The sequence below is a fragment of the Phasianus colchicus genome, chromosome 1 (assembly GCF_987193195.1).
Source record: "Phasianus colchicus chromosome 1, bPhaCol1.hap1.1, whole genome shotgun sequence".
NCBI lineage: Eukaryota > Metazoa > Chordata > Aves > Galliformes > Phasianidae > Phasianus > Phasianus colchicus.
This window is the reverse complement of record NC_143436.1, coordinates 7,953,875-7,975,300: the sequence shown is the minus strand read 5'-3', so window position 1 is coordinate 7,975,300 and position 21,426 is coordinate 7,953,875. Positions and strand designations below refer to the sequence as shown.

Sequence of the window (21,426 nt, the reverse complement as noted above, 5' to 3'; positions counted from 1 at the left end):
AGGATATCCTATATGTCTGGCAGAGCTGAGAGAAAGTAACTGTCTGAGGTTGCTGGCTGCTGCATGCTGACATCCTGGTGCGGTGAGTCAGCCCAGGCTCTGGCATGGAGCAAATGTGGGGGACTATCCCTCCCTGCTCAGGGGACAGCTTGCTGTGGATGAAATGCCAGCAAACTGAAGCCAACAGGATGTAACGTGAAGGGATTGCCATATTTAGATGTGGTTTTGTTGGAGGAGACTCATAAAATAAGAAAGAGAAGAGATGCTTGGGTTCTCCTGCCTTGCTTCTGCTTGGTCACCCTTTTCTCTCACAGATAACAGAACCAAGCCTCAGCTCCTTCTGCTCTTTAACATGCCATCTATCCTCCTCGTTTGTTTTCATCATTTGCATTTACCCTTTTCCAAACTGATGCCACCCTGCTGCAATAGGTGGAGGGCTTAGAGACAGTGAGTCAGTGGTAGGGCTTTAACCTCCAAAACTCTGCCTCATGTTGCTGGTCTCCTTGCATTTGATAAGGTTTAAAGCAAAGCTTGACTTGGAGCAGACACCTGTTAACTCTGCAAACCTCAATAAGCAGAGCTGACCTTAGTCAGACCCACTGGGTATGTGAGTTGGTGCATGTCCCTGTCCATGGCACCATGAATCTCCCAGTACCAGCCCACTGGCACTGGGGAAGAAACTGAGCAGTGCATTCTGCTGGAGGAGTGAGTTGAGAAGAGCAGACCATGTTCTCCCCGTTTCATAGCTTTTGTTCTTCTGAATATTGGTGGAAGAAGTCACCCAGAGAGGCCAAGTGGCTGTCAGAAGTTGTATAGCATATCCACAAATCAACAGGATTTTATGAATGCTCAAGTCACCGAGACCTAGCTTCCACCCTGTGTGCAGGAAGCAGGAGCTATGCAAACAGGCCCCAGTTGAACAGATTTCTGGTGGCTGTCAAAGAGACAGGCCTCTGCTTCCCACCCCTTGTGTTTTCACAACCTTTTCTCCTTTAGGAACATCAGATGAGTCTGCAGAATGATATTAAAATGCAGAATTCAGTAAATCTTTATACAGCAGTGGAAAGGAAGCTAAACAAGAATACACACAAAAAGGTTCAAAAGTTATACAGAGGAATTACATATTTCAGCAATATTTCTGTGGTTTACTGCATTAGGAGCTAGTCCTAATTGTGGGAGCTAAACTACCTGTGAACCCCCCACCCCCCAGTCAACCATTTCTGTTGCATCAGGACTGTTCTTTTTCAGGCTGATTTTTCCCCATTGATGGTGCCTTTGGGAGGCACTGGGCAGCTGTGACTCAGTGAGCATAATATTTAATAAGGCTGAAGTAAGGTAGTATCTGCTTGGTTGGTTTGGTTTGTTCTGGTCTTTAATTATTTCTTTGATTGTTTTTATGGTCTTCTGATTTGTTCTGACATTTTGGGGTCAGTTACCACAGGGTTTAGAAGTGGGTCTGTGGTCACAGCCTTGCTTGAGGCTGGATTAATACATTTTTATAAATGAAGAGCTTCTATTGGGAGCTGTAAGCACCCTAGCAATAGAAAGAGCACTATTCTGTGTGTCTTTACACACATCTCATCTGGCTTGATTCTCTTGACTGATAAAGCTGGTGCTTGGTTTTTGCCTGTGAGAATAAACAGAGTATCTAACCATAAAAATCTGGTAATACAACCCAAAACACTTCACTTTGCTCAGACAGAAATCCCAGCCCAAGCCTTCTCTTCAAGAAGTTCTGTGGCAAGATGGGAGTTGGCCTCTTCTCCCAGGTAACAGTATTAGGACAAGAGGCCTTAAATTGCACCAGGGAAGGTTCAGGTTGGATATTAGGAAGAAAATTGTTCTCAGAAGGAATGGTGAGGCATTGGCACAGGCTGCCGGGGGGATGGTGCAGTCACTGTCCCTGGAGGTGTTCAAGAAACATGTAGATGTGGCACTGAGGAACGTGGTTAGTGGGCATGGTGGGGATGGCTTGATGGTTGGACTACACGATCTTAGTGGTCATTTCCAACCTTAAGATTCCATGATTCTGTGACTTCCAGATCTCCCCAAAACCCTTTGCGTTCAGGGAACAGTGGGAAAGGTGGCCAGATGTGCATTTAGTTGGCATTGCCACTGACCACATCAGGGTTGAGGCTGCATGGTTCTCAGGCAGGGTCAGCACAGCTGGGGCAAATGCCTTGAACTGTCTGTGCTTGATTTGGGTCTGTACCAGCTCAGCCAGAAGCTGTTCATTTTCTTCTTGTCAGCACTCCCCAAATCAGGCATCTGGGCAGCACTTAGACTATTCATATGTTTTTAAATGTTTCAGCATCTTTGTAGCTACTCTGGCAACCAGCAGTGCAAAAATGAACAGCTTTTAAAAATAAATCAGAGCCTGGTGTGGAGGTAGGGAGCACAGAGAGGAAGGAAAAGGGAAGAGCAGTTGAAAGAAAAACATAGATCATTAAAGTTGTCCTAAAAGGGGAAAAAAAATTTTTAAAAAAAAGGGGTTGAAACATCTGCTGGAATCATAGCAACTTTTTTTTTACCAGGACTCAGCAGATTGTTGGCAATTAAGTGAAGAAATAAAGCAGTTCAGCTTTGCTAGAACTGCTCACCGGGGTTGCTATTAAGAATTACTAAATGCTAGAGAGGGCTTCCCCTGCCAGTGTAAATACAGGGCTCCTCTAGAAGATCCTGTGAAGTTCTTGCAGTGCAGATGTATTCACAGAATTTAGTTTTATTGCTCTGTGAGTGCAAACAAACCCATATGAAATGAGAGTGACTAGAGCAACTAAACAGACACACTGCTGTGAAATTGTTCTTCACTGCCTGATGATGCTCAACCTGGCTAACCCTCAGTGACCCTTCCTTCACCTTTCCTGATCCAGGACAGCCCAAAAATGTTGTAACAAATGAAAGGTGGCACTTTGCAGAATGAGTGCCAGCTGTCATCCTATATGGAGACTGTAGAAAATAGTGGTGAAAAAGATCTGTGAGATTTTCTGCTCCCATGGGGCAATTGTAGAGCTATTTCATGGCAGGGCTGCCTTGAACCTCTTTTAGTTTTTCTTTAACAGTCTGCTGGAATATTAGCAATGAAAGATGAAGGTGAAAGCACAAATTTCAATCTGGTTTGCTGCCAGAACAAAGAGTTGTTCCCAGTTTCCTTCCAGAGCTCTGTGAAATGGCAGCAACATTTACAACTGGCTTTTGCTGAACACCTTCACTGTACATTCAGAGGCTAAGCTGCAAATGTGTCTAGAAGCAACTCCTCACTCCCATCCTACATATACACAGAAACCTTGATGTAGCATCCTTTTGTATTTCACTCATGCTTTTTTTGTGCTGTTGCTCAATAGATGTGGGGACAGTCTCAGAATCACCCTTGGACACTACTGACATGAAGGGAATGCTGAGGACCTGAAGGAACCCTCTTGAAGTCATTGCTGTGTCACATTTTCTCTGCAGGCTCAAACCTATCTCCACAAAAAGTCCCTGCAGAGCTGGTCACAATCCAGCTGTCTAAACATAGTTGGCTTGCATACCTGTGTTTAGATGAGAGTATCCAACTGCCAATTCTGTGTTTATATCTCACAGAATGTTGTGTCATACCCACCACCCCAATGGAAGGCACTCAGATACCTTAGATAACCTAGATGCATCTGTTGAGGCAACAGGAACCTCAAAACCACAGCAGCCCTGTCAATTCAGACCAGTTGTAGCTGAACATATTGCAGTGGCATGAGTGTAGAAAAGCGTGTAGAGATGGTATTTTCCCCTTCCTGAGATTGCTTTCCATCTCACAGTATGGCCATAACGTTCATATTGTTAGTCTGTGACATAAGGGTGCACTCAGCTTATGCAGGCAAATTCATGAGTTCATCATAAACTCATGCCCAAGCCCAGATATATTGAAGAGAGTAAATGCTGAGCACATCCTAAAAGGTCAGCCACTCAACTTGGGAACTTACAACTATATACAAACAAAGTTACTTCTTTTTTGTGATGCAAGAAGCTGGATAGGAGCTGGTGCATCATCCCAAACAAAAGATGAAAAATCAGGAATCCCATTAATAAGTTTCCCTAAAGAGCTGAAATTAGAAATTGTGTTATGACCTCTAATTAGGAGTCTGACTTAATTCTGGATTTGTACCAAGAGATACATATGGACGTTGGTGGAAGTTGCTGGGTAATTGTCACATGAAAAGTCAAGCCATTTGGACACCCAGTTCAAATATTTTGACCTACCTCTTCCCCAGTAGCAGCTACTATCCTGAAAAGACCTGTGGGTGGTTGTTTGGTTTTGTTTTACAGCTTAGTGTGCTTTTTACAGGAATCTGGCTAAGTAATTTTATTCCATTACTCTGTTGGTTGTTGTTTTTTTTTTTTGTAAAGCAGACTCTTTAAGTGGATTGAATTAAATGTTTACTACTAGAGTAATTACAGCCCTTAAAGAAGCCATCTGCATTGTAAAGTGGTTTCTCCTAGGCTTACTTTCCCTAAAATGCTTCTCCAGGGCTTTGTGAAGCGTGCTGTTATTTGCTGTTGGGAACTTTCATGGGAATGATTTTTTAGGATCTCTACAGGAATCATTTTGCTGCTTCTATTTTTCTGGATAATGAATGTCTTTGTGTATTCTTCTGTCCAGTCTCACTCTGTTAGTTTAAGCATTAAGAATTAGCTGTAAACAAACATGACTGTATAACACCTGCTTCATATTGTAGCCTGATTTCTTTTTGGACAGACCACATCCAGGCTCTGGTACAATCACAGGCATCCCAGATGTGTGTTCTGCTGTCAGCTGCTATAGTGAAGTCATTGTTTATTGACAGGTTCCCAAGAGTCAGATAGTTCTCAATCTGCCAAGAAAGACATGCTGGCTGCACTGAAATCCAGGCAAGAAGCCTTGGAAGAGACGCTGCGCCAACGCTTGGAAGAGCTGAAGAAACTGTGTCTCCGAGAAGCGGTAGGCAGTGGATCTTTTATAGCTCTTACCACTTGTTGCTTGTGCATTCTTATAGCATGCTTTTTGTTTAGAGGTGGCAGTCATCAGAAGTATGACCACCAGGACTTTACCATCCTAAGCTAGCACTGCTTAGGTCTAATGCGTAGAGGAGAAGGTTTGCTTGTGCCACAGTTACAGGAGTTCATAGCCCAGTGCCTTCGCTTTAACTCCAGCCCCGTTGTCAGTGCAGCCACAAATGCTGTGCAATACAGCCATGCCTCACCAGGGCACAGTGTTAGCAGAAAGGAGCTATTTCCTCACTGTGCTGCAATAGGGTTGGCCTGAGCCCATCTGTCAGCACCTTAAGAGCTGTTAAGAAGTGTTATTTCTTTCTCTGGATGATTTGACTGAGGCAGTTGATGGACACTTGGGGTTTGACCCAGTCTTGCAACCCTACAGCTCATCCATCAGCAGCCTGCAGCTGGAAGCATTTCCTCTCAGGCTGCATTTAGTCCTGTCTGCTTTGCTGTGGGAATGGCCCAAACACAGGGAGAGGAAGGTGAACCAAGGGGGAAAAAAGGGTTAAAAGTGGGGGCATAATCAAATAAGCATGGGCCAGAGCCATTCACAGCAGTGGCATCAGGTTACCTCAGGCCATCACCACTCCAGTTACTCATTAATTCAGATTACATTTCAGGCCTGTGCCTGTGAATACTTTTCAGCTTATGAAGGCTACGTGGTAGCCCACGTTCATTTTGTTCTGCTCCAGTTTTGTTGCTTTTACAGAAGACATTAACTCTTTCCCTTCTGCCCTGCTTTGTATTATGTTCAGGGTTATATAGAAGATATCTTCAGGAACAGATACATGAATCTGTGTCTGGATGCAGTGCAGTAGAGCCCTATCAAAGCAGAATTCTTTCAGCAGAAGAAAAGCTGAAAGAACTCCACAGGGCTGGAAGGGCAACCCAGAATGGGACACATGAGATGTTTCAGCAGTGCCTCTCGCAAAAGGGGCTGTGCACATCAGCACAGAGCTGGAAAGTGCTTAGAGGAAGGATCTGAAAAGGCCAGACCCTTGTTTCCTAGTGACCTGAAAATAGTAGAAAGAAAAACCCCATTAGGGAGTGGGGGAGAGGCCAGGGCAGGCAGGGGCTGAGCTGTGCGCTCACATTGAGGTCAGTTGCTGTTCTTTGGGATTCAGATGATTTAGGTTACTCTGCCAGCTGGATCCTCTCAAGGCTGATGCTAAAGAACACAAAAGCCTTTTGTCCTTCATGGGGAGACTTTTGAGTACAAGGAGTTGGGCTGTTCTCAGAGTGTCTTTTTCTGTAGGCATTTGAATGCCTTTAATTCAGAAATGTGAGGCTGTATTCTGTACTCCAAAAAAAAAAAAAAAACAACGCAACAACAAACATTGCCTTCAGTGTTGGCACTCGCTGCTTCCTGTGTTCCAGGTATTTCTCAGTTCTGGGGGATTTGCTTCAGATTTTGAACAAATCTTTACAAATAACCCCATCAATCTGACAAAGCATCATCTAATATCTCTCCAAAGCTGCCCATGACATCACCTGGCCTTGGAAGGGCCTCTGATACATGAAGTGTTATCAGACAGGTAATGAGGTACCAGGCACTGCTTTTAGTGACTATTTGCACTGCATTCCTCTCAGACACATCATGAATCAGGTGGGAACATTTTTTGTGCAGGTCATAACCTGCATGGCTGTTGCCACTGGGACTTTCTAGCACAGTGAAGACTTCAGGTGTGTCATCTCCTTGCAGAAGTGGACAAAAGAGAGAAGCTTTTCTTTTCCTGCACAGTCTGTAGCAGAGATGAAAGCGTGCGTGCTGTAATCCGTTCACCCCAGACCCCAACGCCCAAGGGATGGGCACCACCTACAAACCTGTGCTGGGCAGGCCACAGAATCTCTATTCATGCCCAGGTTAAAAAAACTTCCCCACCCTCAGCAACAGAGCCTGGACCACATTCTCAGGGCTGGATGTTCTGTGTGTTTATCAGCCTGAGCTAAAAGTGGTGTTAATGACCACCTGTCATTTCAAAGTCACAATTCAAGAGCAGCGGTGTGCTTTGCACATGCCACTCTGCTGCAGCATTTCCCAGGTTGCTAACAGTGTTTTCTGCTTGCAGGAGCTCACAGGAAAGCTGCCACGAGAATATCCCCTCGATCCTGGGGAGGAGCCACCCATTGTAAGGAGAAGAATAGGAACTGCCTTTAAACTGGATGAGCAGAAAATCCTGCCTAAGGGAGAGGTGAGATTTGACTTCCCTTCCAGCTGTGCGTTCCCACTTCTGGTTGCTACCACATCTGGTGTGCATGGCATAGAAGCCACAATCTTCCTGTTTTAAATGACTGTAGTTGGTCACAGTGCCTTTTTTATGAGCCAGCACTGTGTCCAGGTGGCCAAGAGGGCCAATGGCATCATGGCTTATATACTGCTGTAGTTGCTGTCAGTGCGAGGAGCAGGAAAGTGATCATCCCTCTGTACACAGCTCTGGTGAGGCCGCAGCTTGAGTACTGTGTTCAGTTTTGGGCTCCTTTCTACGAGAAAGATATTGAGGCCTTGGAGCATGTTCAGAGAAAGGCAACAGAGCTGTGAAGGATCTGGAGCACAAGTCTTATGGGGAGTGGCTGAGGGAACTGGGATTGTTCATCTGGAGAAGAGGAAGCTCAGGGGAGACCTTATCACTCTCTACAACTGCCTGAAGGAGGTTGTGATGAGGTGTGAGTTGGCCTCTGCTTCCAGGTAACAGTGGCAGGGCAAGAGGGAATGGCCTTAAGTTGCACCATGGGAAATTCAGGTTGGACATTAGGAAGAACTTCTCTGAAAAAGTGGTCAAGTGCTGGAAAGGGCTGCCCAGGGAGGTGGTACAGTCACTGTCCCTGGGGGTGTTCAGGAAACAGGAAGGTGTTCCAGAAGTAGATCTGGAACTGAGGGACACAGCTTATTAGGAAATATTGGTGAGAGGAAGATGGATTATTGCACTGGATGATCTTGGAGGTCTTTTCCAACCTTGGTGACTAAGATTATTTTTTTCCCTTCAGAAAAGGGAAGCAGAAAGGGGGTTGTTTGTCTTGGTCCCTCAGGGCTCAGCCTTGGCTGTGCTAGAAGCAGCAGGAATAGCCAGGGTGACCAACTGGACTGTGACAGCCCAGGTGACCAACTGTAGTGACCTGTGTGAACAGGGAGCACATGAAGAGCCCCCTGAGTCATCTGAGCCCTGCTGCTACCTTGTGTTGTTACCACAAACAGCAACTTGCTTTCTGCTTCAGCAGTGATCTGAACTCAGATCTCCCCTAGCAGGAGAGAAAAGCATCACAATTACTCATCTTAGCCCTGCAATAGCAAGATAAAAGCATTTACCTCCCCAGTCCTTAAACAAAAGAGGCTCCGTCCCTACATATAGGGAGCTGGATTTATGTTTTTTCTGAGTTTACTAGGGAGTGTTTGTTCTTTTTCCTTGCTCCCACAATGTGCTGGGTCAGTGCCCTGAACCGTGGCTGTGAAAACAGGCCTGCAGCAGCTGTAAGGCGGGCCCAGATTCACAGAAGAGCCATTGTCTGCAGGGACACATTTGTCTCAAGACACTTGTGTATATCCCAGTTTTGAGTTTCTTTTTCATTTTTGTAAGAGGAGAGTCTGAAGCTGGTGTGACTGTGTGGTTTAAGGCGCAGTTCAGCCAGGGAATTAACTGTCGTTTTGTTGGCATTTTTCTTCTGCTGAAAAAAATAAACAGCTGGAGCTCTGTAGTTTTGTTCTCAATGGAGCCTGGGAGAGGAATTCCACCAAAGTCAAATATTCATGAGCTAGCACATTTAATTAAGCTTTTCAAAGGGAAGCACAGTTTAACTCAGTTACTCCTAGAAGCCCTGCAGTCTGTTGGCTGCTGTGTTATAACCTGATCCCTAGTTTCCCCAGTTCATTTCTGTTAAGCAGTTTTTGGGGGCACTCTGTGAGGAATCTCTACTGTGCAAAGCTAGGCTGAGCAGTGGGAAAAGCATGAAGGTAAAGCAGTTCCACCCCACTGCAGACACTCTGCTTTTTGGCACCAGCAATCCAAACATGCCGAGTCAGCTTTTCTCTACCCCCTTTTTCATCTGTCAAACTTCAGGACTGTATTGAAAACCATAAATTTCTGTTCTCAAAGAATAATGTTGGGCTGTGTTTACTTGGCTGCCAGTTTGAGAAAGTTCAGAGAGGCCAGTGTTGATTTTCACTTTTCAGCAAGTGCAAGCTCTAGAAACTCAATTTAAAACAAAGGTGAAATTCTCTTCCAGTCCCATAAATCCAGGACTGAAATTACTAACTGTGACAACGACCTGAAGCAAGGCACTTCCCTCTGAAAACAGGTGATAGCCCTCATTTTCTGAGGCTTTATTCGTAGGGGCCTCACTGGATGAAAAATAGGTGGTTAGGGCTGGGAAGAAAATTAAGATGTTTTTCTCTTAGATACATTGAGTGATTTAGAACTGAATCTGTGAAGGCTTGAAATGACAGCTTGCACCAAACTCCCAATAACTTTAAAATAAGACCTTTACCAGAACACAAACTGCAGAGTAGGTTTCTACTGTAGTTCTTAGTGATCACCTCTAAGTGGTCCGGAGTTCCCGACTCTGGGAAGGATTTTAAAGAAGGCAGTGAGCCAGCTTCCAGGCCTTAAAACTCTATTGTGTCAAATCCACATTTAATAGGCTTGGTGCTGATAAATTTATAAACTCTGCAGTGCAAAAAAAAAGGTTCTGTTAAAAAGATGGAGGGGTTGAGTCAGTCTTCAGAAACAATAACTGTCATTTCAAGGCAATGCTGACTCACCACTGACAGCAGAGGACTTTTTTCAAGCCAAAAGCCCAAAATAAAAACTTGAGAGAACAATTCCAGTTTGATTAATCCCTCCGGCATCCATACTTGCAGCATACACCACTACTAAATGAAGAGAAAGGATTTGAATTTGTGTAATGGGGATCTCCACGGCTACGTGTCTGTCAGTGTGATCTGAACACCCACAGTTCACTGGAAGTAGAAGAGCTTGGCTTTTCTCCCCCGTTATGCAGTGTATGGTGTTCCCCTTTTTATCAGCAAACTAACACCAAAAACTGATGATGATGAACACCAAAATCTCCAAGGTAGCCAAATTCACTACACAAAACAAATGTCTTTGAAAATTATAGTCCCAGTGCAGACCAAGCTATATCAGCTTCTGTGTTTGCATAAACTGACCCAGATCCCTTGATTTTGGAGCATAACTAAGAATCAGTAGCTAGCTTCCAGGGTACATTTAAAAGTTCAACAGCTAATGTTGGATACACAAGCCCTTTTTGGCATACACAAAATGTGCTTACACTCTGATTGCTCTGAAGTCACCCTCCTGGCTTGTAACTTCAGGAGACAATTTTCTAGTGTAATGTGTTGCAGCAGCCCATAATTAGCTCAGCTCCTACTCTCCTGGATTTTGACAATCATGCACCAGGGAGGAATTAGCCCATCTTCACCTTTTCTTACCCAAAGAAGTCATTGAGTGTCAAGTTTGTCAAGAAGGTTAAAACTGTAGTCTTGCATCATATATAGCACTGCTATCAAACAAGGCTCAAATGTGGAGCTAGGGAATAGGGAGAGGGAATGAGTAGGAGGTGAATGTAAAAGGTTGAATGAGTCACTGGTAGAGCACTACTGAAGTGGGCCAACTGTATGAAAAGGTAAACAGCATGGCAGGACGGCTGAAGCTCTCACATCCTCTGTGTGTGGGTTGTGCCTTCCATCAGCTGTGCTGCCAGGCACTCATGTGGGCAGAGGGAATGAGGTGGGTCTGCTTAGGGAGGCCCTAGGATGAGGGGAGCAGCATAGAATCACAGAACCATAGAATCGTTTGAAATGGAAGGGACCTTAAAAGATCATCTAGTCCATCTCTCCTGCAGTGAACAGGGACACTTACAGCTAGATCAGGTTGCTCAGAGCCCCATTCAGCTTGACCTTGGATGTCTCCAGGATCTGGGCATCCTCCACCTCCTTGGGCAGCCTGTTGGTTGATGATTTCCTGATGGCCTTCGCTGGAGGTCCCTGGACTCAGGGGGAGCTCCCCTATAGCTGAGCCAGAAGTTTGGTGGCAGCCAGAATCTGCTTGCCTTTTCCCAGGAGGCAGAGCTGGAACGCCTGGAGAGGGAGTTTGCCATTCAGTCCCAGATAACAGAGGCTGCCCGGCGCCTGGCGAGTGACCCGAACGTCAGCAAAAAACTGAAGAAACAGAGGAAGACATCCTACCTGAATGCACTGAAGAAACTACAGGAGATTGAAAACGCCATTAATGAGTATCGCATCAAATCTGGAAAGAAGCCAACCCAGAGAGCTTCCTTGATCATAGATGGTAAGTGGGGCTTAGCACCCACAGCACTCCAAAAAGGGTACATGGAGGACAGCAAGCAATAATTTTTGCCTTGTTCTCATATTTGACATATGAGTTTCTGCTCCCCCTCTTGTCTCCTGTCTAGAGGGCCCTGAGGGTGCTGAAGTTGGGTTATCCTCTCCATGCCAGCATGCTGTCAGATGGGCGTCTGGGATCTGTGCTGTGCTTTAGGGATGTGCTGGTTCACAAGATAAGACACAGGATCATGCTGTAGATTATAAGGATATCAGGAAAGCAGACTGTGACTCCTTTGTTCACCTATAAAATCGCTCTGTTAGCATCTCTGGAGTAATTCTGTACAAATGTAATTAATGTTAGCAGATTGGGGTGAGCTCTCTAGCTGAAAGGCATCTGTAAAATCTGACTGGTGGCAGTGTCATTGCTGTGTTCAAATGCTTTTTTTATATTTTTACAGTGTAATTCTCAGGGTGCTTTATGGTTTACTGAGTTGTCGATTGGTTTTTCGTGAAATCCATTAACTTTCTGTTGTGGTTCTTTCTCCCTTGCTGAATTTGCCCTTTCTGTTTAACTTACAGAGCTTTCTCTGTGCCTTTGTAGCAGGAACTGAGATTAGAGCTGCTGTATTTGTGACCTGGGTACCAAGTCATGCTGCAGGCAGGGACAGAGAGCTGTGAGGACACAGATGGGGGAGGCAACTCATACATGCATGCCTGGAACGTGAGAGCTTCTGCATCTGCTGTTGCAGAGGATACTCAGAAAGTATTTCCCCAAATTACACAGAACTGGTACCTAGTGTGGGCCTTAAGGCCCAAGATCTTCAGCAGACAAAGTCTGCCTGCTGGCAGGTTGCCATTTCACATCCGCTGGGGATCTCAGCTCACTGTTGTGACTCAGCCTTAATCCCCATTAATTGAAAAGGAGTTAGCAGCTCCTTGAAAGGCAGCCTGCTAGCAAGAGGCCTGGCCTGCAGCTCTGCCCTCAGACTGAGTGGGCTGAGGCAGTTATTTATAGGAATATCGTTGTCTCATGGCTTTGAGAAGAGGAAGGTGTGGGTGACTGCTTAAGGCCAAGAGTTGGTTGAAGAAGATCACGGCACAGTTCACTATTTGGTCAGTGTGATTCTCCTGACACTCTGACAATCTTTTTCTTCTCCTCAGAAGGAAACATTGCCAGTGAAGACAGTTCCCTCTCGGATGCCCTTGTTCTTGAGGATGGTATGTTGGCTGCTGTATATTCTAGAGGGCAGGAAGGAAATGGGGAGGGATGTGTGAATTCCTGATTGATGCTCAAAATGGGGGGCTTTTTCTTTGTAATGATCCATTCAGACTTACTAGTACCAAAAACGTTCTTGCCTGCGAGCAAGGCGTGATGCTGTCCCCTTAAATAGGGCTAGCACTGAAGGTCACATAGCCATCACCTCTTTCCCTTCTTCTCTTGACAGAGGATTCTCAGGTCACCAGCACAATATCCCCTCTCCACTCCCCACACAAAGGACTCCCACCCCGGCCACCCTTGCACAACAGGCCTCCGCCTCCACAGTCACTGGAAGGCCTCCGCCAAATGCATTACCACCGTAACGACTATGACAAGTCCCCCATCAAACCCAAGATGTGGAGCGAGTCATCCTTGGATGAACCCTATGAGAAGGTCAAGAAACGCTCCTCACACAGTCATTCCAGGTGAGCCAGCAATCTCCAGTCCTTATCACACAGACATCCTCCCAGACGGAATGTCTGTGAATCCTTACAAAACCATCTCTTACCAAAAGGAGACATTCAGGCTTTGGGGGTAATATAGATGTGATAAAAAGCAGGCTGTGTTCACGTGGCATGACTCAGAGCAGCATCTGACCCCACTCCCACTTACTCTGTAAGATCACAGGCACATGCCTGAGACCTGGAATAAGGCAGGGAGCCCCTTCCCCAAATTCTTTCCCAGGAACTGAAGCCAAGTGTTTGCTTTACAGCAATCACAAGAGGTTCCCCAGCACCGGGAGCTGCGCTGAGGCAGGAGGGAGCAGCTCCCTACAGAACAGCCCCATCAGGAGCCTTCCCCACTGGAACTCCCAGTCCAGCATGCCCTCGACGCCGGATCTACGGGTACGCAGTCCACACTACGTCCACTCCACACGGTAAGTTCTCCCAGCTCCACAACAGGCTCACTTTGCTTGTCCTAAAATAACTGCTTTGCTTTATCCATCCCTCAGGATATTCATTAATTGCCCATTCAGGAAAGGACACAAAGCAGGCCTATTCATACCAAATGCTTGAGTCCTGTTGCTATCAGAGAATCTCTCCTGAACTGAGATACTGAAATCGCTTCAGTTAAACATGATCCTGCCCCTTATCTCCCCCCTCAAAGTAATGAAGCTCTTCTTCTACTGGAACTCCTTGTCCCACTTACTGTTTATAGGCCCTATAAACCACACACAACTTTTAGAAGAGATGTGATGATAGTGCTAAACTGCAGTAAAGTCCTTTCTGGCTCCAACTGGAGATAACATACTGCTTCATTTTTTATACAAAATGTTAGGTAGAAGTACTCTCTCATGGTGGCATATAAAATGTTTATATGTGTGTGCTCTCAAGCAGAGAGAGGCTGCACAAAGCAGTCCACCCAAGGATCCAGGTGACAGTGACATAATCCCAGGGTTGACAGGAAAGACTTCAAATCGTAGTGGTGATTTGATGTTCATGGCCCAATTTAATCCCAGTTTTTACCAGGAACTGTTCAGCTTCATTATTACTTTGCCCCTGTAGTAAATTTCATGGACAGTGAGAGAAGCAGAGATGAGCCAAAGCTGTGCGCTGTTAGGTGTCCTGCTCACAGTGGTAGTGCTAGCATCATTTAGTATAGCATAAATCAAGAGCAGTGCCAGCACATCAGACTCAGACAGAAATGATGTGAGGTATCAAGGCCCTGTGTTACACTAGTTACAAATTTGAGGCTGAAAGAGACTTCTAAGAGCACAGTGTTAAGTCTGGAGCTAAGCTGCATGAGAAACAAGCCTGGCATGGTGCTTGAGAAGTCCTTGACCAGGTAGGAGCTATTTGGGTGTGTGCAACAACCACTGCTAAGTCTGCTGCATGCTCCAGCCTTGGCCATCTGTCATCCGGGTGTGTAACTCCTCACAGGGCAGTGTTCCTGCTACTTGAACGGATGGCTGAAGCTCTCCCAGCAACTGGGATGAACGGAGACCACCCAGGCTTGGCCATGAATCAAGCCTTGTAAATTTGTGATTCCAGGTGGATGCCTCAAAGGCAGTCACCCACTGACTGTATTATACATGTAACCCATGGCTGGGCCCCAGTAAAACATAGCTGCTTCACAAAGGTGACTTTTTCAAAGGGTAGAGTCACTGTATTTGGGCTAAATATGGGCAATCTGTCCTTTTATCTCTGTCACTAATTTGAGAAAAGATACAAATCGAATTGTACCTGTGCAGGGGATTCACATGCCACTTGAAAGGGAGTCCCACCATTGAGGTGATGGGATTTGCAGAGCTACAGGAAAGTGAACCTGGTGGTACCAGGATGGTGCTGGTCCAAATAGCTCTGCCATGGCTCTGCCATGAGCTCACCAGTTTTTGTCCTTCATGCTGGATCTTTCCCATCCTGGCAAGCCACAGAAGAATTGAGCTTGTAGATTGAATATTATCAGCAAGGAGAATGGATAGGAGCCAGACTTGGACCCAACAGCAGGGAAACAGGTTTCTCTGCAGCCAGCAGCCCCATGCAGTACTGGAGGAGATGCCCCCAAATTCCCTTTCCAGTGAGACCGAACTTGTGTGCAGAAAAGAAGTGTGTTGTCCTTGTGACTTACCAACTTGAATGTTTTCCTGGTACCTGCAGGTCAGTAGACATCAGCCCGACCAGACTGCACAGCTTAGCTCAGCACTTTAGACACCGGAGCTCCAGTTTGGAGTCACAAGGCAAGCTCCTCGGCTCAGAAAATGAGACAGGGAGCCCTGATTTCTACACCCCAAGGACTCGTAGCAGTAACGGCTCTGACCCCATGGATGACTGCTCATCCTGCACCAGCCATTCCAGCTCTGAGCATTACTACCCTGCTCAGATGAACCCCAACTATTCCACCCTGGCAGAGGACTCCCCATCGAAAGCCAGAGAACGACAGAGGCAAAGGCACAAATCAGCAGGCAACCTGGTCTCTTCCAATTCAGGGAGCATGCCCAACCTGGCTGCGAGGAATGGAACTGGGCACCACCGGGTCTACCTGCACAGCCAGAGCCAACCCTCTTCCCAATACAGGATCAAAGAGTATCCCCTGTACATCGAGGGCAGCTCCACACCCGTGGTGGTGCGCAGCCTGGAGAACGACCAGGAGGGACACTACAGTGTGAAAGCACAATTCAAAACCTCCAACTCCTACACAGCGGGGGGGATGTTTAAGGAGAACTGGCATGGGGACGAAGCGGATTCCGTTCGGCTCACCCCCTCCCGCTCCCAAATCATAAGGACTCCATCTCTGGGCAGGGAGGGCCACGAGAAGGGCTCGGGTAGGACTGCCGTGTCAGATGAGCTGCGGCTCTGGTACCAGCGGTCCACAGCCTCCCACAAGGAGCACAGCCGCCTCTCGCACACGAGCTCCACTTCCTCGGACAGCAGCTCCCAGTACAGCACATCTTCTCAAAGCACCTTTGTGGCGCACAGCAGGGTCACGAGAATGCCTCAGATGTGTAAAGCAACATCAGGTGAGAACCCGTCCTGGGTGAGGGGGCCAGGGGTTTCGTGCAGCCCATTTTCATGCCAGGCCTGGAAGTCAGGGAAGAACCTAAAGCCATGCCTTTACTGAGTCTTTCCTCAGTGTGTGGTGGGTTTTTGGTTGAACTCAGAGAAACCACAGTGTAATCACTTTTAGTAAGCACAGCAAGGGGACCGATGGAGCACACAGGGCCTCAGTGCCATCCAGGAGAACTGTGTGCCTTTGATGAAACATTAAAGGCATGAGGAAGGTGAAGAGTTAAGTGGGGACAGTGTCCCAGCCCTGCAAAAATGTTTGCATGATGACATCTCTTTGCACTGCTGGTACGTGGCTTTCCCATGCAATTCCAGTAACTGTGCTGATAATATTCTGAAATTCGGTGCTTGAATTTGTGCAGTAATATATCTGTCATGTACATCTCTGTGCTGTTAATATTCAACAGTAAGAAAACAGCCAAATAAATTAACCTGAACAGTTACAAAACAGACCAAGGTGAAATAGTTACTGGCCATCAGTCACCATCGGACAGTCCAATCTGTAGGTATCAAGGGCATGCTAAAAACCTGAACCCAGCCCAGTGGAGATGAGTGAGCTGGTTAATAAGAATCCGTGCCATTTTTCCCTTCCTTTCCTTATGCTTTAAGCCACTGCCCAAGTACCTCATAGCCTTGAGTGCACCAGTGCTCACAGCTGCCTGATAAGAGAGTGATTTATGTGTTATGCCAGTGCTTGTAGAAGGCCTAGATGTGCACCAAGACACAATCAGGCAACTGCTGGAACCATTCTGTGTCTCAATATGAGAAATAGTCTTCCCCTCCTTTAATTAATAAGTCTTTCTATTCCTGTCAGCAACAGAAAATACATGAATGCTCAGGCTTTGTTTTGCTTTGGTTTGAGAAGCATACTAATTCAGTTTGGAAATCTAGAAAGCATAGTGAGGGAGTTCAGGGAGGCAAGACACTGCCATTCAGTCTGTTCTCACACCCAGGGAGGTCTTCGAATCTAAATGGGATGTCTGGGCAGCACCCATGGCTTGCTGTGACCATCCAGCTGTACAGGCTGGCTTTGCATTCCCAGTCAGTTCCAATTAAAACTATGGGAGGATACTGACCTAGGGGACTGTCAGCTGCAGGGAGCAGATTAAAATTTGTTTTTATCTTCAAGTGCCATTTGGCAGCAGCTAAAAAAATGAACAGCATAGAAGGGGATGCCAGGTAGAAACATCTGTCATTTAGCTAATTGGCTGTAGTCTACATAACTACTGGACTTCGTGCTGTCCTTTAAAGAAGATTGTACTTCTGGGCAGGTATTAAATTTGGAGAGTGAATAATGCATGGACTTGAGGAGAAGGAAAGATGGGTGAGTTGGATATCTTTGCCAGGCCCTCAGTGAGGAACCTGCCTGAGAACCACTGTCAGTGTTAGATTTTAGTCTATCTTGCTTCTTGCTTCGTTAAAGTCAGATAAGCCTTCCTTTGGGCCCATAGCACTAGGGTCAACAAAGCCAAACTTCACCTTATTACAACTACACAGTGAGGTAGCGTCAGCTTTTGTAATCTTTAGAGCTGTCTTCCTCCTTCGCACATGAAGCAGTGTACCTGTTCAGGATCTTGCCTGTACCAGCCCTCCCTCCTCAGGAAATGGAGCATCTCCTGTGTTCTCACACCCTTGGCAGCAGGACATGGCCTGAGGTCATGAAGATACACAGCCATGTTCTACTATCCAGATAGGGGCGACAGGAGCAAAATCAGTCAACTCTCATGCTGGGAGAGATGCTGTATCTCCCAGACAGGGCTGAAACAGCATTCCCACAGAGCTGAAGATTGATGCAGTCCATGACACACAGCAGGAACAGTACCAGGCAGGCTGCTCCTATGCCATATTCAAGCTGGATGAGTTCTGACTCCCTGGCTGTGTTTACTCACAGCTGGACATGTTTCTGCTGGTCTGATCAGCTGACGGCCTGAACAACCCTAGCCCTTGTGCCCTCATCTCACCAACTCTTTTTCTCCACCCTTTCATTGTTTTTCAGCTGCCTTACCTCACAGCCAGAGGAGTTCAACACCATCGAGTGAACTTGCAGCCACGCCACCAGGCAGTCCCCACCACATTCTTGCATGGCAGACTGGGTGAGTGTCATTGGGATTGGTTGAGAGGATTCATCTTGTTCAGTGCAGGAAGCTGAAAGCTTGCTAGCCTCAGGAAAAACCTCCCAGAACACAGGCAAAGGGAGAGCACAGGTACAGGGAACATTCTGCAGGTGCTCAGTAGGCCAAACTCACACTAAGCATGTCCAGGCTCCCACCAGTTGGTCACTTTGGGCTCACCAAGCTCAGCAGTGCCACCTGCACCCAGCAGCACTGCTCCAAAGCCATGCTGGATCCGCAGTGGAAGAAGCCTTGCAGTTCTTCCCGCTTGGGCACCATCTCCTTCCTCCAGCTTTCTATCTGTCAAAAGAGCTGGTCTTTCTTTTAGCAAATATGCTGGCTGTCCAGCCTAAGATCTCTGTTGTCAAGGCAGGATTAGGTGCCTACTATATTCGTGTGCGCAGCAACCACATTTTACTACAAGGTTTTCCCCAGTAATGTGACCTAATGACTATTAAGTGCAAGCTTTTTCAGCTACCACTAACTTAATGTGCTTCACCAAAGCATGAGTGAGTCATTACGTGCAGGTAGCCATTACTCATGTAAATACAGTAATTGGGTTCTTGGGCACACCTCCTTGTGGGGCCAGGAATTCAAGGAGCAAACAAAAAGCCTTTTGCAAGCTCTCCTGGGTATTCTCTAGCAATCTTCTGTAATTCTACCCTGTCGCAAGAAATAAAGATCATTTCCAGATCCCATCTAACTCAGCGTGTCCCAGATTTTTACAATTAAGTTGGGTTTGGTGAACACCACTAGAAAGTTTCCAGCTAACATCCTCGAAATCCCATCGGCCCTGGAATAAGAAAACAGATACAATCCCCTGAGTTGTGAGTAGGGACTAGGAGAGTTAACTCTAAACATTTCACTGTGCAGCCACTGGAAAATCTCATCCTCTTTAATTTCTTTGGTCACCTATGACCAAATTTGACCTCTGGTTGTACTCCAGCACCCTCTGTGAGTGCACTTTGAAATGGAGATGAGGGGAACTGTAACCACAAACCTCTTACGCCTTCTTTGAATTTTAAATTCACACATTTGACATCCAGCCTCACATGGTGTTTGTGTTTGCCTCCAGTTTCAGTATTTTCCAGGGTCCATTTCACAGAAAGTCAAGGGATCATAAGATTGGCAAAATGGCAGCTGTAGTGACTGCATGCTGAAATTTCCACTATTAAGGGTTTTAATCTAGACTCAAATCTTCATGTCTGTCTCCATCCCAATCCTAAATCCTCTGAATATCTCTATGATAATCAGAAGTAAAAGTGGTTAGCAGCCAGCTGAGGAGTCTGCTTCCAAAATCCCAACATTTCTTAGTTGGGATAACTTCTACTCCCTGTCTCTCATAGCAAAAAACCATCAAGGCAAATTCTTAGCTGGTGAATGTGAAGTTCTTTAGATTTATAACTTAGTTTGTGTACCAACAACCAGTGCAGAAGGAACTGGAGACAAATCAGTACTTGTTTCATGCCTGAGCACAGTCCCAAGCACATGTGTAAATATGGTAGAGGCGGACAAAGTTTGCCATCAGAAGCAAAACACAAACTCCCCCACCACAGGAACAGGTTGTTCCCTCCCATTGTGAAGGAAAAGATTTACAGTTCTCCCTGACATGTTTTTGTGTCACTAACTCTTTTTCTGAAGATGATTCATCAACTTGTTTCCCCACTGGATTAATAAGCTCATAACAATGTCTGTGTCATTTCTTTTCTTTAACATTTCCTCTCTCCTCTTTCCTCCTTTTTTGCTCTCCTTTGTTCAGAGAAGCAACAGACAACTCACCCACTATGGATGAGTCTCAGTCTCCAACCCACCAAAGTACTGATGAATAGAGGTATAGTAAGGGGATGTTTTGTTCTTTCATCCTTCTGCCCTGTAGTCCATGTTCCACAAACACAATGCGAATAAGCGGCATCCCACTGTCCCACTGAGGAGCAGCTGTGTAATTGTGTGCCTGTTTGGCAACAAGGCTTCTTTCAGTCCTTGGAATAACAACTCGAATGCAGCTCGGATCCCTCTCTGTGCCTTTTCAGCACGTTTGTGGCTGTTGTGCTTTCCCTGGTGAAAGAGGACTCCTTCCTCCGCACAAGTGGGCTTGGGGCCAGCCACTGCTGTGAGCATTCCTGCAGAGGCTGAACAGGCACAGAGAGCAGTGACACGTTCATGGCTGGGGATGTCTCAAAGCAGCGTGGGCAGAGTGCTGTGGGGAGATGAGCACGGGTGGGTGGGGACCTCGGGGAGCTGGGCAGAGCTCCAGCAGTGCTACAGCCATGGCACCGAGTGCCCCTTGCTCCTTCATTCATGCTGCAGAGCTGTGCAGGCTGTCTGCAGCAGTGAGGCTTCATGGAGCGAGGAGCAACCCTGGCCCAGTTCCTGTGAGAAGGCAGAGGGGGAAGGGTGGAGGGAACAAAAAACCCTTAGAATTATTCTGTTTTAATTAAACTGCAGTCACCGTCTGACACTCTCATTTGAATCCACAGCCATTCACAGCTGGCATCTGTTGAGTATTTCAAGCCCAGCTTTCTAGAGATAACCCATAAACCTCCGTACTCCAGCAGAGAGCTGGGAAACAAAAGGCTCTTTAATGTGCAGCCAGGTCATGGCCTTGCTCAGGTTCCTCCCAGACATCAGTCCCAAGGAAACCAGGTGGAAAACTGGAGAGAAGAGGCAGGAAGTGCTGGGCTGCATCAATGTGAGCTCAGTCCTGCGAGCTGGGGAGAGAGGGCAGGGAGAGAGAATCCCACAGGAAGCAAAGTGCATTTCCTGCTTCTGGTCTCCAAACAATCTGTAATTTGGAAGTTGGCTCAGATCAAAGTGTGAGAGGGAGATCAATTCTGAATGTTATTATGCAGATATAGCAGCCATTTTTCAAAATCTCAACAAGATTTTGACCTCAGTGTTTTCTTCTGGCAAGGAGCTCAGTAGAAATTGAGCCAGGAGCTGACCCTGACCTGAGCCCTACGGTAAATGGCAAATTCTCATCAAGTCCCTCATCTGCACTGTGCAAGCAAACAAAAAGCCAGGCAGCAAAAGAAACTGTAGCTTGTCAAGGGATCCACCCCAAGACCAGGCTGTATGTGACAAAACATGGTCCTTTCCATAGCATGCTTGACACCCTCTCACCAGGTTTTGCTGCCTCAGCCCCACACAGCCACGTTACTCTGGGACTGCTGGTGATGCAGAGCCTCTGCCCAGAGCAGAAATCCCAAGGACAGTCTGTGAGATGCTACAAGAGGGCACCCTGACCCTCCCCCT

General features: G+C 46.5%; 1 protein-coding gene across 11 annotated transcripts in view; it reads left to right on the top strand.

The window, feature by feature from the left end:
- The window catches only part of FRMD4A (FERM domain containing 4A), a 354,026-nt gene that overhangs the window by 329,731 nt on the left and 2,869 nt on the right, over nt 1–21,426 (top strand). For 9 of the 11 annotated variants that reach the window (XM_090134966.1, XM_090134960.1, XM_090134970.1 and 6 more), the window contains 8 exons: nt 4,818–4,951; nt 7,077–7,199; nt 11,078–11,306; nt 12,464–12,520; nt 12,748–12,985; nt 13,273–13,437; nt 15,158–16,017; nt 18,060–18,156. In XM_090134966.1, the coding sequence (XP_089991092.1) occupies nt 4,818–4,951; nt 7,077–7,199; nt 11,078–11,306; nt 12,464–12,520; nt 12,748–12,985; nt 13,273–13,437; nt 15,158–16,017; nt 18,060–18,156 (1,903 nt within the window). Of the gene's footprint in view, nt 1–4,817; nt 4,952–7,076; nt 7,200–11,077; nt 11,307–12,463; nt 12,521–12,747; nt 12,986–13,272; nt 13,438–15,157; nt 16,018–18,059; nt 18,157–19,933; nt 20,006–21,426 lie in introns of all 11 variants that reach the window. The other 2 variants (XM_090134949.1, XM_031588446.2) reach the window with 1 other exon arrangement.